This window comes from Podarcis cretensis (assembly GCF_951804945.1).
Source record: "Podarcis cretensis genome assembly, chromosome: 16".
In the NCBI taxonomy this organism is placed as follows: Eukaryota; Metazoa; Chordata; class Lepidosauria; order Squamata; family Lacertidae; genus Podarcis; species Podarcis cretensis.
In genome coordinates, this window is record NC_137186.1 from 24,051,956 (window position 1) to 24,068,769 (window position 16,814).

The 16,814-nt window shown below is 48.1% G+C and overlaps 1 protein-coding gene across 1 annotated transcript in view; it reads left to right on the forward strand.

Moving 5' to 3' along the window:
• The first annotated feature begins 14,232 nt into the window (after window positions 1-14,232).
• TBC1D10A (TBC1 domain family member 10A) overlaps window positions 14,233-16,814 on the forward strand; it is a 37,040-nt gene continuing 34,458 nt past the window's right edge. The window contains exon 1 of the mRNA XM_079956825.1: window positions 14,233-14,657. Coding sequence (XP_079812951.1) covers window positions 14,248-14,657 — 410 coding nt within the window. The 5' untranslated portion in view covers window positions 14,233-14,247. The remainder of the gene's footprint in view (window positions 14,658-16,814) is intronic.

The window sequence follows — 16,814 nt, forward strand, 5'->3', positions numbered from 1 at the left end:
GCCAGTGGTAGTATACCACTGAAATCAGTTGCTTCAGAGCAAGAGGAAGAGGGGTGTGTGGAAGTTTCCCCTCTGTCAGCTCTTTCCCATGCAGACATATCAGCCTTTGGTGCAAGCTGAGTTACTTCTCAACACTTCCAAAGTCCTGGGTGCAATCTCCAGGTAGGGCTGCCAAAGTTTTCAGCCTGAAACCCCAGAGAGCCACTACCAGCCAGTGAAGACAGAACTGAGTTAGATAGACCCAGTGGTCTAACTTCATATAGGGCAGCTTCCTGTGTGAGACGTGACAATCAAGCAATGTTTTACATCAGGGATAAGCAAACTAAGGCCCGGGGGCCGGATCCAGCCCAATCGCCTTCTCAACCCGGCCCACGGACAGTCCGGGAATCAGCGTGTTTTTACATTAGTAGAATGTGTCCTGTTATTTAAAATGCATCTCTGAGTTATTTGTGGGACATAGGAATTCGTTCATTTTCTTTTTTTCAAAATATAGTCCGGCACCCCACAAGGTCTGAGGGTGGACCGGCCCACAGCTGGAAAAGGTTGTTGACCCCTGTTTTACATCCACATCTCTTGGCATAATAGGTCAGTGTGTCTGGCTGTGAACCAGAAGGTTGGTGGTTCGAGCCCACTCAGGGATGGCTATGTGGAGGGACTTGGACTAGATGACCGCCAGGGTCCTTATGATTCTATGTGTCAATGGGGCACTGGAAAACTCCAAAATGACGCACACTCTCTCCAGCAGATTGCTCTCCTTTCCTGATAAACCAGGGAGGGACATGATTACGAGGGAGAAAGCGCAGAGGCTGATGGTGTGTGGATTGGATGGTGGCCTTCTGGCCTGCTGGAGGTAAGCCACTTGCACTGTGGTAAGGCTGTGCTCTATAGGAGGCATACCAGCTGCTGGAGACCACAGGAGAGGAGACCCCTTTTGAGCTTGTGACCTCCTTGGGGCATCTTGGTGGCTAGGATTCTGGATTAGATAGGCCACTGGCTGCCCAGCAGGCTCTTCTTATGGTCTTATGACTGGCTCAGGGTCACATAACAACAACAACAACAACAACAACAACAACAACAACAACAATAATAATAATATATTGATACCCCACCACTCTGGGCGACTCCCAACAGAATTAAAAGCACAATAAAACATCAAACATTAATAACTTCCCTAAACAAGGCTGCCTTTAGATGTTTTCTAAAAGTCAGATAGTTGTTTATTTCCTTAACATCCAATGGGAGGGTGTTCCGCAGGGAGGGCACCACTACCGAGAAGGCCCTCTGCCTGGTTCCCTGCAACCTCACTTCTCGCAGTGAGGGAACCGCCAGAAGGCACTTGGAGGTGGATCTCAGCTGAACGATGGGGGTGGAGAAGCTCCTTCAGGTATACTGGACCAACGCTGTTTAGGGCTCTAAAGGTCAGCACCAACAATTTGAATTGTGCTCAGAAATGTACTGGGAGCCAAATGTAGGTCTTTCAGGACTGGTGTTATGTGGTGTCGGCAACCACTCCCAGTCACCAGTCTAGCTGCTGCATTTTGGATTAGATGCAGTTTCTGGGTCACCTTCAAAGGTAGCCCCACATAGAGCGCATTGCAATAGTCCAAGCAGGAGATAACCAGAGCATGCACCACTCTGGCGAGACAGTCTGTGGGCAGGTAGGGTCTAAGCCTGTGTACCAGATGGAGCTGGTAGATAGCTGCCCTGGACACAGAATTGACCTGCGCCTCCATGGACAGTTGTGAGTCCAAAATGCATCCCAGGCTGCGCACCTGTTTCTTCAGGGGCACAGTTGCCACATTCAGGACCAGGGAATCCTCCACCCGCCCCCTGTCCCCCAAAAACAGTACTTCTGTCTTGTCAGGATTCAGCCTCAATCTGTTAGCTGCCATCCATCTTCCAACCACATCCAGACACTCACACAGGACCTTCACCACCTTCACTGCTTTTGATTTAAAAGAGAGGTAGTTATCTGATTTAAAAGAGGGTATTATCCGCATACTGATGAACACCACATAAGTGCCATGACTGAGTGGAGGATCTGAACCCTGGCTTGGACTCCACCCAATCCCTCACCCAACACTGTCATCACAATGTCATCACGATGACGCCGCTGCCTCTCACCACACTTTCCTCTTGCTGTGAAACAAAACAGAAATGCTGATTCGACAGACGTTTCTTGATCTCCAAGAAAAGGCACAGATCCATCGGGCTCATTTCCTTGCCAATTTGCCCATTAATCCTGAAGCAGCTCCTCCACCTTCTCCTTGGCAATCTCCAAGACAGACTGATTTGATCTCAAGGGTTTCTGTCGAAAGTATAATAGTTTTGCACTAGCATTATTGAAGGTTGGGGACTTCTCTATGGCCACATTCACACCATCCACTGTGATACTACTTTAAGCAGTGGTGGCTTCTCCCAAAGGATCCTGGGAGTTGTAGTTTGTTGAGGGTGCTAAGAGTTCTTAGGAGACCCCTAGATCCCCCCTCCCAGAGCTATGATTCCCAGAGTAGTTTAACAATCAAGACGTCTTCCCAGGGAACTCTGGGAGGGGGAATACAGGAGTTTCCTAAGAACTCGCAGCACTCCTAACAAATCACAGCTCCCATAAATCTTTGGGGGAAGCCATAACTGTTGTATTATTATTATTATTATTATTATTATTATTATTATTATTATCATTATTGGTTTTACACAAAAGGTATACACAACAAACATAACATTTCCAAAAATAAAAAAGTGGTTCTTTCAAACCTTCAGACCTCCTTCCTTCCTTCCTTCCTTCCTTCCTTCCTTCCTTCCTTCCTTCCTTCCTTCCTTCGGTTCCATTTCTCTATTTTGTTCCTGCATCTTTTGATGTAATCTATTATATAGGGACGTGGGTGGTGTTGTGGTCTAAACCACAGAGCCTAGGGCTTGCTGATTGGAAGTTCGGTGGTTTGAATCCCCGCGACGGAGTGAGCTCCCATTGCTCGGTCCCAGCTCCTGCCCACCTAGCAGTTCAAAAGCACGTCAAAGTGCAAGTAGATAAATAGGTACTGCTCTTGCGGGAAGGTAAATGGCTTTTCTGTGCACTGCTCTGGTTTGCCAGAAGCAGCTTAGTCATGCTGGCCAAATGACCCGGAAGCTGTCTATGGACAAACGCCGGCTCCCTCAGCCTATAGAGCGAGATGAGCGCTGCAACCCCAGAGTCGTCCATGACTGGACCAACGGTCAGGGGTACCTTTACCTTTACCTTTACCTTTATCTATTATATAATCATATATCATTCCAAAGTTCATGTTACTTTACAAGTGTGCTTGCATTCCCGCCAATGATTTCAACTGTTTACAGTAGTCTCTCAAAGATGTTAAAAAGTTATTTACCATAAGTCTTTTAGAAATACTTGATCTTTCCCGTCCATCTTGCCATTTCGGCATATTCCATCAGCTTGGTCTGCCACTCTCATCTGGTTGGTACTTTTTCTTCTTTCCATCTCTGGGCTAGGAGCATCCTTGCTGCTGCTGTTGCATGCATAAACAGTCTTTTGTTCTCTTTTGGTAGTTCCGCGCCTATGATACCTAACAAAAAAGTCTCTGTTTTTTTTTTAAAACAAGCATTATCTTAAACATTTTTTTCAGCTCATTATATATCATTTCCCAGAAAGCTTTTACCTCCCCACATGATAATAATAATAATAATAATAATAATAATAATAATAATAATAATAATAGTCATAATAATAATAATTTATTATTTGTACCCCGCCCATCTGGCTGGGTTTCCCCAGCCACTCTGGGCGGCTTCCAACAAAGATGAAAAATACACTAAAATGTCACATATTAAAAACTTCCCTGAACAGGGCTGCCTTCAGATGTCTTCTGAATGTCAGGTAGTTGTTTATCGCTTTGACATCTGATGGGAGGGCATTCCACAGGGTGGGCGCCACTACCGAGAAGGCCCTCTGCCTGGTTCCCTGCAACTTGGCCTCTCGCAGTGAGGGAACCGCCAGAAGGCCCTCGGAGCTGGACCTCAGTGTCCGGGCAGAACGATGGGGGAGGAGACGCTCCTTCAGATATACTGGACCGAGGCCATTTAGGGCTTTAAAGGTCAGCACCAACACTTTGAATTGTGCTCGGAAACGTACTGGGAGCCAATGTAGGTCTTTCAAGACCGGTGTTATATGGTCTCGGCGGCCGCTCCCAGTCACCAGTCTAGCTGCCGCATTCTGGATTAGTTGTAGTTTCCGGGTCACCTTCAAAGGTAGCCCCATGTAGAGCGCATTGCAGTAGTCCAAGCGGGAGATAACCAGAGCATGTACCACTCTGGCGAGACAGTCTGCAGGCAGATAGGGTCTCAGCCTACGTACCAGATGGAGCTGGTAAACAGCCTCCATGGACAGCTGTGAGTCCAAAATGACTCCCAGGCTGCGCACCTGGTCCTTCAGGTCCTTCAGGGGCACAGTTACCCCATTCAGGACCAGGGAATCCTCCACACCTGCCCGCCTCCTGTCCCCCAAAAACAGTACTTCTGTCTTGTCAGGATTCAACCTCAAAACATGACCACCACATATGATTCCATGAGTGTTTTAAAGCTTGGTGGTACTGCTTTAATGTTTGGTGTGGCTTGAGGGGAGGATGGCATTTCCTCAGGGATTTATCCATCAGGTGTGCACACCTGTAGTTAGTGGGCAGAATTAGAATTGGCAATTGGCCTTTATTTTCTCGTTCTTTCCTCCCCCTTTCTCACTCACCTCCCTTCCTGCTTTTCTTCTTTGCTGGGCAGGAAGAAGATTTCTCATCCTGTGCCCATCAAATGCTTTCTCCAGTGGCCTCTGCTCTGTTAATAGTAGTTCTCCCACTGCTCCTCAGGACCCTCCACAAACTGGGGTGGGGAGATCTACTGGTCATGTTGTGTGGAAACCTGATGATTGTCTTCCAAAGCAACTACTCTATTCCAAACTTAAAAATGGAAAGCGTAATGCTGGTGGTCAACAAAAGAGGTTTAAACACTGTTTCAAGGCAAATCTAAAAAAATGTGATATAAACACCAACAACTGGAAAACACTTGCCTGTGAGCGCTCCAATTGGAGAACAGCCTTTACCAAAGGTGTCATGGGTTTTGAAAACACTCGAACTCAGGACACAAGGGAGAAACGTGCTAGGAGGAAGGCTCACTTGGCAAATCCACACTGCGATCAACTCCCATCCGGAAACCTATGTCCCCACTGTGGAAGGACATGTGGGTCCAGAATTGGCCTTCACAGTCACTTACGGACTCATTGTTAAAACCGTGTTTATGGAAGACAATCTTGCTCAGCTATGAGTGATCAGCAAAGAAATAGCTGGTGTAAGAGCTGGCCATTTTTGTTGTTAATTCATTTAGATAGGTAGGCCACCCAGTGCTGAAGGATTTGGATGGGCAACTATGCAAAAACATAGGAAAGGGAATGAAATCTCACCAGTCAGTTGCGGTCAAGTTACAATAGTGGTCATCATCGCTGCTGGTTGGACGCAGAGAAATGGCGGGAGGAACCTGCTGGGGAACCCCCAAGGGAAGAAGGCTCAGAGCCCCGGGAGTGGTGGTGGTGGGACAACGATGAGTGGTCAGAGGGAGAAGATGGGAAGAGGAGGTGTCAGAAGCTGAAGGGGTAACAGGGCTCAGTGAGAAGGGAGAGTCTGTGGCAGAGAACAGTCCAGAATCAGAGGCAGAAGCTGAAGCAGGCTAATGAGGGGAGGGAGGCCAAGAGGCAGAGATGAGTCAGGCTGGTGAAGAGTCATGGGTGCCTCCCCTTCCTGCTGTGTCAAGCTCCCTCCCCCCCCCCAACCACAGAACCAGAAGAGGTGTGAAATGGGAAGAGCACAGTCTCCGGAAGACACAATCTCTGATTGCTGGGGGGAGAACCCTGGGAAGGAAGAGATACAGGCAGCTATGGGGAGGTCTTGGCAACTGATTTCATGGGGTAAGACCTACTGAGAATGAGCTGCTGTGCTCATTAGGCTTGACACTCAGCCAAGTCTGTGAAGATCGTGTTTTTGCTAATAAAGAGTTAAGTCCAACTCTGATCTGTGTGATTTACTGACCGACTCACTCTGTGACAACCAGTTAGTTGCATATAAGGACATAGGAAGGTGCTTTATTACTAAGTCAGACCACTGGTCCATTTAGCCCAGTACTGCCAACCGTGACTGGCAGCAGGTTTCAGACAAGGGATCTTTCCCAACCTTACCTGGAGAAGCTGGGGGTTGAACTTGAGACCTTCTGCATGCAAAGCAGATGCTCAACCCATTGAGCCACACCATTCCTAATATTGAATTCTATACTGAGATAGGCTATTGGCCCATCTTGCTTAGTACTGCCAACACCGACTGGCAGCATCTCTCCAGACCCTACCTGGGGATGCCAGGGGTTGAGCCTGGATGTGAAGCAGTTGCTCTACCACTTTGCCTACCCTAGGTAAGCCCAAACCTAGGACAGAGCAGGCATCGCTTTCCAGTAAGTCTGCCTGGGATGTCAAGCTCTTAAAAGATAATGCACGGTGACACCAGACCTGGTAGAAATGACATTCTTGTTATCAAGGGGTTTCAGAGAGGAGAGGGAGAGACAGAGGGATCTCACGCATGTGCCTGATAAAGCACTTTTCAGAGCCAATGATGAGATGCAGCCATTTAGCAGGAAATTGATCAATTTTTAAACAGCATCAATTTGTCTCCACTTACTGATGGGAGCGAGGGAGAAAATGTACCGCTCCACCTTGGGAAGGAAAAAACAGGGCAGTTTACCCACGTCCTTCTTCCTTCTGTTAAGTTGCAGAGGGCTTTGCACTCCTAGGTTATCCTCCTCCGCTGACTGTCTTACCTGCCCACACACAATGTAACAGGCTGTTTTTGACTGTGTATCTTCTATTTCAAACACAATTCAACATATAATATCTCACAAAGTGTAATTCCATAGACCAGCACATCATGCAAACAGAACATATCAAGAGAAATTAAAGTCCGAGGGATGGTCAGAAGATAAAGTCCAGTCGGTTCCTAAATTGGCATATTGGCAATAACCACAATATGCTATGCTTATCTTATGGTATCGCTGCTTTGATGATGCTAACATTCCTTGTATGTAGATATCGGATCAGATGGAAAACTTGAAGGTATGGCACGACAAGGATTCCAGGATAATACCTTGTTTCACCCAATTGGGCTTCATCAGCCGCGCATACTCTAAATTAAATAAACACGATATAACATAAGCCTTATACAAACTAAGTAACAAAACATACCCGTTAAACAACAAGTTATTCTTGTATGATGGAAACATGGAACAAAATTTCTCTTGATATGTTCTGTTTGCATGATGTGTTGGTCTATGGAATTACACTTATATGTTGAATTGTGTTTGAAATGGAAGTTACATTGTCAAAAACATCCTGTTACTTTGTGTGTGTTGTTACCAGGATTGTATTTACGTAACCTAAGGTTTAGTAGTGTTTTGTATGTCTTACCTGCCCTTCATCACCTAGGAAGGGCCATAGCTCAGTGGCTGAGCATCTCCCTTTCATGCAGAGAGTCCCAGGTTAAATCTTTCACCAATGCACATTTTACCCTAATAGATGCACTTTTGAAAGCATCATGTGCAGTGCACAATTTTGAGCAGAGCGAATTTCAAAGGGCTCTGGCAAACTGAGCTGAATTTATCTCCCTTCTCTAGTTACCAGGCGCCATCTCTTGCTAGGGAAATGAAAGGTTAAAGGCTCGCAGGAATGGTTAGGAAATTGCTGGCAGGTGAAAACCATTTGGAGGAATCAGAGAAACATACAATGGTACAGTTGGAAGGGGTCCAAATGGTCATCTATCTACTCCCTTTGCAATCCGGGAATCACAGCTCCCTGCAATGCCACATCTTCCTCAGCCCCTCTCAACTTAGGGTGATATAAACAGGATCTGTGGTTGAGAAAGGACCAATAGAACCAGGGCCAGCTCAATACATTTTGCTGCCTGAGGCGAAGGGCAAGATGTCTTCCTCCTGCAAAGCAGATGCAGAAGCCAGCAGGGCTGGTAATCGAATCTTAACTTCCATACTGGTGACAGTATCTTCCGCTGCACTTGATAGCAGTCATCCCTGCAACTTAGCATCTGCCGCCTGAGGCAGCTGCTTCACTCTACCTCATTGTAGGGCCGGCCCTGTGTACAACCCAGGCCTGTTTTGCTGCAGAACTTTGCTCAAGCTGACTAAACCACGCGGTGAATCTTACTTCAGCAGTGGTGATGCACGGCACCTTTCACTTAACCCGAGAGCGTCAGGGAAGTACAGAGCAGGCTACGTGGTCCACACTCTCCCTCCAATATCTTGCTGTCACTGCTCACCCTGCTGCACCTGCCGCCTGAGGCAGCCGTCTCCCTTTGCCAATGGGAGGGCCAGCCCAGCCAGAAGCTGCTGTTTTGCAGACAGAGCTGGGGTGAATAAAAAGCATCTGAAGTGGCCGGGGTGCCTCTTGGTGGCGATCTCATGTGCAAGACCATGTTGGCATATTAAGGTATCTGATACTTAACTTGCATATCTGTAAATAAATCCAGATATTATAGAAGCATTGTAAGTCTCTAGGTGGTTAGGTTGGAGCAGGGGTGGGGTACCCTGTTCACCCTGAGGAGGAGAAGAAGAAGAGTTTGGATTTGATATCCCGCTTTATCACTACCCTAAGGAGTCTCAAAGCAGCTAACAATCTCCTTTCCCTTCCTCCCCCACAACAAACACTCTGAGAGGTGAGTGGGGCTGAGAGACTTCAGAGAAGTGTGACTAGCCCAAGGTCACCCAGCAGCTGCATGTGGAGGAGCGGGGAATCGAACCCAGTTCACCACATTACGAGTCCACCACTCTTAACCACTACACCACACTGGTTCTCTGAGGGCCCCAGCCCCTTCTGGGGAACTTTCCAGGGGCCGCATTGTTATAAAATGTGGCACTGGCTAATTGCTTTATGGCCCCAATTAGCCCCAGTTTATAGCGGTCCGGCACACTTCTTAGCCAAGCTGCGCCGACCTTCTTCTCTCCGGTTTCGCCTTGCAGAGTAAAAAACACAGCGGAAAAAACTGTTGCTGCTTGCTTAGATCCAAACACACCAAGCACTTGTGTGTCCAAATTATCAGTTCTTTATTGCAGCAAAATATTTACAGCTCAGCATTTCTCAGATTCTCCTGGACTGCTAGCATTCATGGCGTCCTTCTCTTTCAGAGACAAAGAGAGAACAGAAAGTAAAGCTCCTCCCTCCTTCCAAACGTCAGAATGTGAGGCATTACTCAGAACATCTTAACCCTGTAAGATCTGAATCCCAACACGCATTCCAGTGGTGGGCAAGGCCAGAGAGAAAAGTGGGTGGAGCAACATATGCAAATGCTACTTTTGTACAGTAAGTTAGTTTCTATACACCCCTCTATATACATTGGTACCTTGGTTCCTGAACGGCTTAGTTGCTGAACAAATCTGCTCCCAAACACCACAAACCTGGAAGTAAGTGTTTCGGTTTGTGAAAGTTTTTTGGAAGCTGAACGTCCGACAAAGCTAGTGCTTGAGTGCAGGAAGCTCCTGCAGCCAATCGGAAACTGTGCCTTGGTTTTCAAACGGTTTTGGCAGTCCAACGGACTTCCAGAATGAATTAAGTTTGAGAACCAAGGTACCACTGTACTTGAGGCAAGCAAAGACATCTTCAGAGTTGAAGGATACATCTTAGCCAGGAGAAAAACACTAAATGATTGTGTGAGCAGGGTTGACAAAAGGCGGTTGGCTGGCGAGAGTCCCATGGGGCAGACAGAGAAACTGGGGTGTGTGTGTCATATTTGGTCCCTGCACCTGGGGTTCCCCATTTCTGATTTAGAGCATTTATACCCCACTCTTCAGCCAGATAAGGCTCCCAGAGCAACCCACATACAATCAGTTAAAAACAAGACAGTCTCTGCCTTCAGGCTTACATTCTAAAAGCCATAGCACAAAAGGAAAAGGGCATGGAGGGAAGAGGGGGGGGGAACAAGTCAGGTGCCCATTCTTAAAGTTAAATAGTAGCTCTTTGTTATGTACTGAGTTGAATAGGATCCAAAATGCAGCAGTCTGATTGGTTCTAGAACAATAGGATCCAAAATGCAGCAGTCTGATTGGTTCCAGAACAATAGGATTCAGAATGCAGCAGTCTGATTGGTCCTAGAACAATGCAGCAGTATGATTGGTCCGCAGGAGCCACCCAATCCAGCTCCAGGTGGAAGTGAATCCACAACATGATTGGCTTACAGGAGAATCCCGGAATTAGCCAATCACGTGCAGCCCATTGTGTAAATAATGTATATAAAGCAGATATTGTGGGCAAACTTCCATTCCTCCTCACCACTGAATAAAGAGCATGAAATCCACTCTCGACTCCGAGTATATTTTACTCTTATAAGGAGCAGCTGGAAACAATTCAGCGGCCAAAGAGGCCTGATGAAGTCAGCCTTTCAGCAGAGCTGATGGAATGAGTTCTGCTTCCCTTCTCTCCCACAACCCAATGCTAGCCTGCCACCAGAAGGTGGCAGCAGCCATCAATACTGTATTTCTTTCGAAAAATGGACATGTACTCCGCAGCCACCATCCCTGTGCCAGAAGGCTGGGGAGAGCGCTTGCAGGGAAAAGCTCAACCTGCTGGACTTCTGGCTGTGCTGCAGTTGGGAAAGTCGCAAGAGCCTTTCCTGAAAGCAAGAAGAAAACTTGGGTGCTCATTCCAACTCGGAGGGCTTTAAAAAAGAGATTGGTCACATTCATAGCCATAACGACTATGTTCTCCTTCAACGTGCCTCGGAATGCTTCTTGCAGGAATCCACAGGAGGAGAGTGTGCTCCTGCGCTCAAGTGCCTCTTGCAGGTTTCCCAGAAGCATCTGACTGGCCAGTGTGAGAACAGGAGGATGAACTAGATCGGCCATTGGCCTGATCCGGCGGACTCTTACGTTTGGATGCTGCAAAGGACTGACAAAACCAAGCTGCATTCAAGGTGTGCCTCCCCTTTCAATATCCTCTCTCCCTGATAAAATATATGCAAGTCCTAAGTATTTCCAGTTAATAGGAAATCCACGAAGAACATCATAAGAGCCTGCTGGATGAGGCCAATCCTATTCAGCATCCTATTCTCATAGTGGCTTGTTGTTGTTGTTGTTGCTGCTGCTGCTGCTGCTCCAGCTGCTGTATTTATATTCCACCCATCTGACTGGGCTTCCCCAGCCACTCTGGGTGGCTTCCAACATATATAAAAACATAATAAAAATATTAAGACATTAAAAACTTCCCTAAAGAGGGCTGCCTTCAGATGTCTTGTAAAAGTCAGATAGTTGTTTACTTCCTTGACATCTGATGGGAGGGCATTCCACAGGGTGGCCCCACCACTGAGAAGGCCCTCTGGCTGGTTCCCTGTAACCTCACTTCTCACAGATGCCTGTGGGCAACCCACATAATAATATGATGTTATTTATACCCTGCCCATCTGGCTGGGTTTCCCCAGCCACTCTGGGTCGCTCCCAGCAGACTATTAAAAACACGATAAAACAACAAACATTAAAAACTTCCCTAAACAGCGCTGCCTGATGATGTCTTGTAAAAGTCAGATAGTTGTTTATTTCCTTGACATCTGATGGGAGGGCGTTCCACAGGGCGGGTGCCACTACCAAGAAGGCCCTCTGCCTGGTTCCCTGCAACCTCACTTCTCGCACAGAGGGAACCACGAGAAGGCCCTTGGAGCTGGACCTCAGTGTCCGGGCTGAATGATGGGGGTGAACGATGGGGGTGGAGACACTCCTTCAGGTATACTGGGCTAAGGCATCTAGCTGACCACAGTTAGAAGAAGATGCTGAAGCCAATGGGACACCAGCCTCATCCAACAGGGTCTTCTTATGTTCTTATGTCGCCAACTAAGTTGAATATAAAGGAAAATTGCAATGACATTTGTTTGGGCTGGGAACATAGGAAGGCGTCTCACCCCGAGTCAGACCCACTTGCCCATCTAGTTCAGTCCTGTCTGCAAGTAGCTGTCCAGGGTTCCAGGAAGGGGCTTCTCCAAGTCCTACGTTAAACCCGGGACCTTCTGCATAATGCAAGGTAGATGGTCTCTGACTCAGCTATGGCCCTTTCCCCCAAAGCTCCAGATTGTTTTAATCCCTTTGTAGGAGGTTTTCCCATGCCAGTTAGGGGGTGGTGGCAGTGCCAACTGGTGTGGTGCATTTGTACATAAACAACAAAGAGTTTTGCAGCACCTTAGAAATTACCAATTTTATTATGGCCTAAGCTTTCCTGGGACGTCAGTGGTCAAACAACAGAGCCTAGGACTTGCCGATCAGAAGGTCGGCGGTTCGAATCCCTGCGACGGGGTGAGCTCCCATTGCTCGGTCCCTGCTCCTGCCAACCTAGCAGGTTGAAAGCACGTCAAAGTGCAAGTAGAAACGGCATTTCCGTGTGTTGCTCTGGTTCGCCAGAAGCGGCTTAGTCATGCTGGCCACATGACCCGGAAGCTCTACGCCGGCTACCTTGGCCAATAAAGCGAGATGAGCGCCACAACCCCAGAGTCGGTCATGACTGGACCTAATGGTCAGGGGTCCCTTTACCTTTAAGCTTTCCTACTGAAAGTGGGGGTGGCAGCCAAACCACCCGTGTGTGTGTGTGTGTGTGTGTGTGTGTGTGTGTATATATATATATGTAGCTGTGTACATATTGTTGGTATATGATTTAGCCACTAGATGGCACTGGACTTACTTTAATTTAGCTGTTGTCTGGAGTTCCCTGTATCTGTTTTGCTTTTGCCTGAAACAGACCAGAAAGTTATTGTCTAGCTTCTTGACTGTCCTCCAAACTTTCTATGACATGGCATGAGCAGTAGGATTTGAACTCAACCATAAGGTTTTTTATGTTAAAGGAGAAGTGGTAGTATTCTATGCTCCCAGGTGATAGAAAATGTACACTTATTTTTAATTAATTAATTTATTTCATTAAATTTATAAACCGTTTGTAAAAAAACAACAACCCTCAAAGAGAATAAAACAATAAAATTATCGGTAAAAACAGTTAAAAGCAACTTTGTAAAACATTCAGAAAAATTAAAAGTGAAATAAAACATATGATACTTTTGTTTAAAAACTGAAATGATGTGAAAGTTTATTGTAATCAAATAGACGTTTGGTGTTTCGGTTGGTGGCGTGGGGGGAGATGGTTGAATGCTTATTGGTGATCCTTGAATAAAAAAGTGAAAACATTGAAATATTTTTTGGAGGGGGACACATTAAAAGACACACCAGCATTCTACATAGCTGAGTAGGCTTGTTTTACCATTCGAGATTATACAGTAGTATACTGTATGTTTTTGATGGTTTATAAACGCTGCTGTATTACAGAACCCAACAGGACTTGCATCTCCTCTACATAACCGCCTGTCCGGAGCAGGACAAAGTAATCCCATGAATGCCTACCCTGAAATCAGTTCCATTGAATTCAAAGGGGCTTACTCTCCCCCCCCCCTCCAAAAAAGTGGATATAGGATTGCAGCTTGCTGTTGAATACGTTTGTTTTTTTTTTTTTAATTATTGGTTTTCATATTATAAACAAACAAACACATAAAGCAAACAAACATAAATCATAGCCTTATTGAAAATTACATTTATTAACATTGTTAAGTGACTTCCTCGCTTTGCCTTGGTTGAATTTCACTGCATATCCTTTTAAGAGTTTTCCAAATCACAGTTCTTATAAAATTTAACTTAAACATTAACATCCTTAGATCTTCACATTATGAAATTAAACATATTAATTCATCACTTAACATAAATAAAATCCTAAGCCAATTAAGTATCTGCAAGCAATTTTCAGTTAATTTAACTTAACATATTTAACTAAGTAATCCTTAAATTTGAGCTGCATCTATTTCCACACTGGAAAACACCTCCTTCCTCTCCTCCACCGCCCGCCCCTTCCGCGTTTCTCCAAGTTTTGTCCTACGTGGAAAGTGAATGGGAAGAGGAGTGTGGAGGAGGGGAGGCGGGTGCGGAGGAGGAAAGACCGCGCTCCTCCTGGTCAACTGGATTGGCGGGTGAGAAGCAGGAGGAGAGGGGGTTCTTTAAGCCTTTGATTGATTGGCAGCTCGGACGGCCAAGAGCTTTGCCGGCTCGCGCCCCCTTTCCCGCCCATTTTCCATTCAAGAGGCCTGCGAGGCCGCCGGCCCTCGCCCGCGCCAGAGAGCCAATGCCGGCTGCGTAGGGGCGGGCTCGGGAGCGATGGCTCAGCCAATGGGCGTGGCCGGATCGGCTGAGGGAGAGGCGGCCAGGCCGGATCGTCTGTGGGTTTCGTCCGATGGCGGCGGCGCCCCTTCCTCCTTCCCGCTGAGGCGGCCGCGTATGGCCAAGAGCCGAGCGGGAGGAAGCGGCGGCGGTGACGACGCGGAGGCTGCCTCCGCCGCCCAGGCCGGCGACATGGGCTCTGCGCCCCGCGGACCCCTGGCCGAGGCGGAGGAGGACGACGACGCTGCCGAAGACGAGGCGGCGTCGGCGGCAGCGGCCAGCGAGATGGACTCGCGGAGCTCCTTGGGCGGCGGCGGCGGCGGCAGCAGCTCCGACGGCGAGCGCCGCGTCGACAAGTTCGGCTTCCTCGTGGCCGACGGCGGAGACGGACCAGAGCAGGAGGCGCCGTGAGTGGCGGCGGGGGGGGGGGAGTGCGCACTGGGCGCTCTTGCCATGGGCAGAGGCACTCTTGCCCCTTTCGGGAGTGGGTGCGTAGGGGCTCGCCTCGAGCCCGGGAGTGGCTGGCCAGAATCAGGAGGCAAGTGGTGTCCCGCCTCTTTGTAGTAGCCTCAAGTGCGGCAGAGGCGCTCTCGCCATGCGCAGGGGCACTGTTGCCATTCCCCGGAGATTGGCCGGTCTCTGCTATTGGCATAGCTTCCTTCGCCGCCGCCGCCTCCCCCAATAAAATATTTGAGGGGGCCGCCCCCACCCCCAAAGTTGATGGACATTGCCTTACGAATGGTGTGCGCGTGCAAAGCACCATGCGATCGATTATACGGGGTGGGGCTTACTTACCTCTCCCATCACAGTAGTACCTCGGGTTACAGACGCTTCAGGTTACAGACTCCGCTAACCCAGAAATAGTACCTCGGGTTAAGAATTTTGCTTCAGGAGGGGAACAGAAATCACAGCGGGAGGCCCCATTAGCTAAAGTGGTACCTCAGGTTAAAAACAGTTTCAGGTTAAGAACGGACCTCCAGAACGAATTAAGTTCTTAACCCGAGGTACCACTGTATTTTATTCAAGTTGGCATCCCATATTCTTGGGGAGGGTGGTAGGTGGAAGTTTCTGTGTCTCACACACTTAGCAGGGCACTCTTGCCATGGTCAGGAGGCACTCTCTGTGCCAAGAATGATGAGCTGTGGTAGGAAAACCCTGTGGAAGGGAAACTGCAAGTGGTAGCTATATGTTTGTGGTGTAGAGGCGCTCTGTCTGTGGGCAAGGGTACTCTTCCCTGTTTGGGAGCTGGCTTGTGCCACTCCTGCGGGTGGGTCGGTGTGGGTGAGGGTGAACAGCTGGTGACTAAGTTTCTGTAACACACACACACCTCAATGGGCTGGAGTTTGCACCCAAGAGTTATAACCCCTGTTGCCTTTTGGGGAAAATGGCTTGTCTCCCTTCCCAGAGTGGTGAGGGCAAGTTTCTCTAAGCCCAGTGACGCTGAGGCATTTTTGCCATGGGCAGGAGACTCTTGCCTTTCTGGGAATTTTGCTGGCAGGCTGGGTGGGTGGGTGAGGCTGGACGACCAGTGGCTGTAAATTTCTGTAATCCCCAGCAGCCAGGGCAAGGGGGCACTTCTTTCATGGGGTGGGGAGGGGTGCTGTTTGCATCCCAGAGGGATGAGCCCTGACGGGGAGCCCTGTAGAGGGAGAACAGTTGCGGGGAGCTATATGCATGTGTAACCCTGATGGCCAGGGGTGCTCTTTCCATGGGCATGGATATTCTTGCTTTTCTGGGCCGTGTTGAAAGTTGTTTCTTGGCAGAAGAGAGGTGGGTAAGCAATTGCTTTGGTAGTAAAGCACAAAGAGCTTCCTATTTATGTAACCTCAGATGGGCTGGAGGAAGCTTTTCCCATGGGCAGAGGTTCTTTTGCTTTTGAGAGTTGGAGTCTAATTGTGTCTGAGGATGACCCTAGGCTGAAGAATATCGCTTTTGGCTACAGATGTCTGTTGCCTTCAGAGAGGTACCAGGCTCCAGCCTGCCTAGATTGGGGTGTGTCCCACACCTGGCTTGGAGGGATGTGTGATTAAAGAGGTTCTGAGGACCTCTTGTTACTTTAAACTCCACTGTGGTCCAGAATAAAATAGGGCCAAGGCTACTTGGTTGAAGCCTCTGTCCAGCTCCTCCCTGGGATGTCCCAGGATATGGTTGAGCAGAAGGCACTTTTCATGAGCTTGGGTTTTCACACTTTTTATTCACCCTCTCTCTGTTTAGCGCTCTTGAGTCTGGAAACTGGTTTAGGGACTGAGTACTAAGGCATGGAATGGGGAGGATGTGTAGATTTTGGATTGCCAGATTTAGGGGAGGCCTCCCCTGTTCTTCCTAGTGAGGGGTGGAGGAAAAATGGTTATTGTCTCAGTGCAACAGTAGTGAGAAGCTGTTGCTGCTGAACCTCCCCTCTTAACAGTACCACAGCCCTTCTGAGATATTGAAACAACTGAGGGATGAAGGCTTTAGGCAGCGAACCCAGTCTAGGGGCATCTGGGCCACAAGTGCCTGAGGGTGACCAGAGTGAAACCCCCCCCCTTGTTTCTCATCCTGGATGACATGGGAATTGCAGTGCA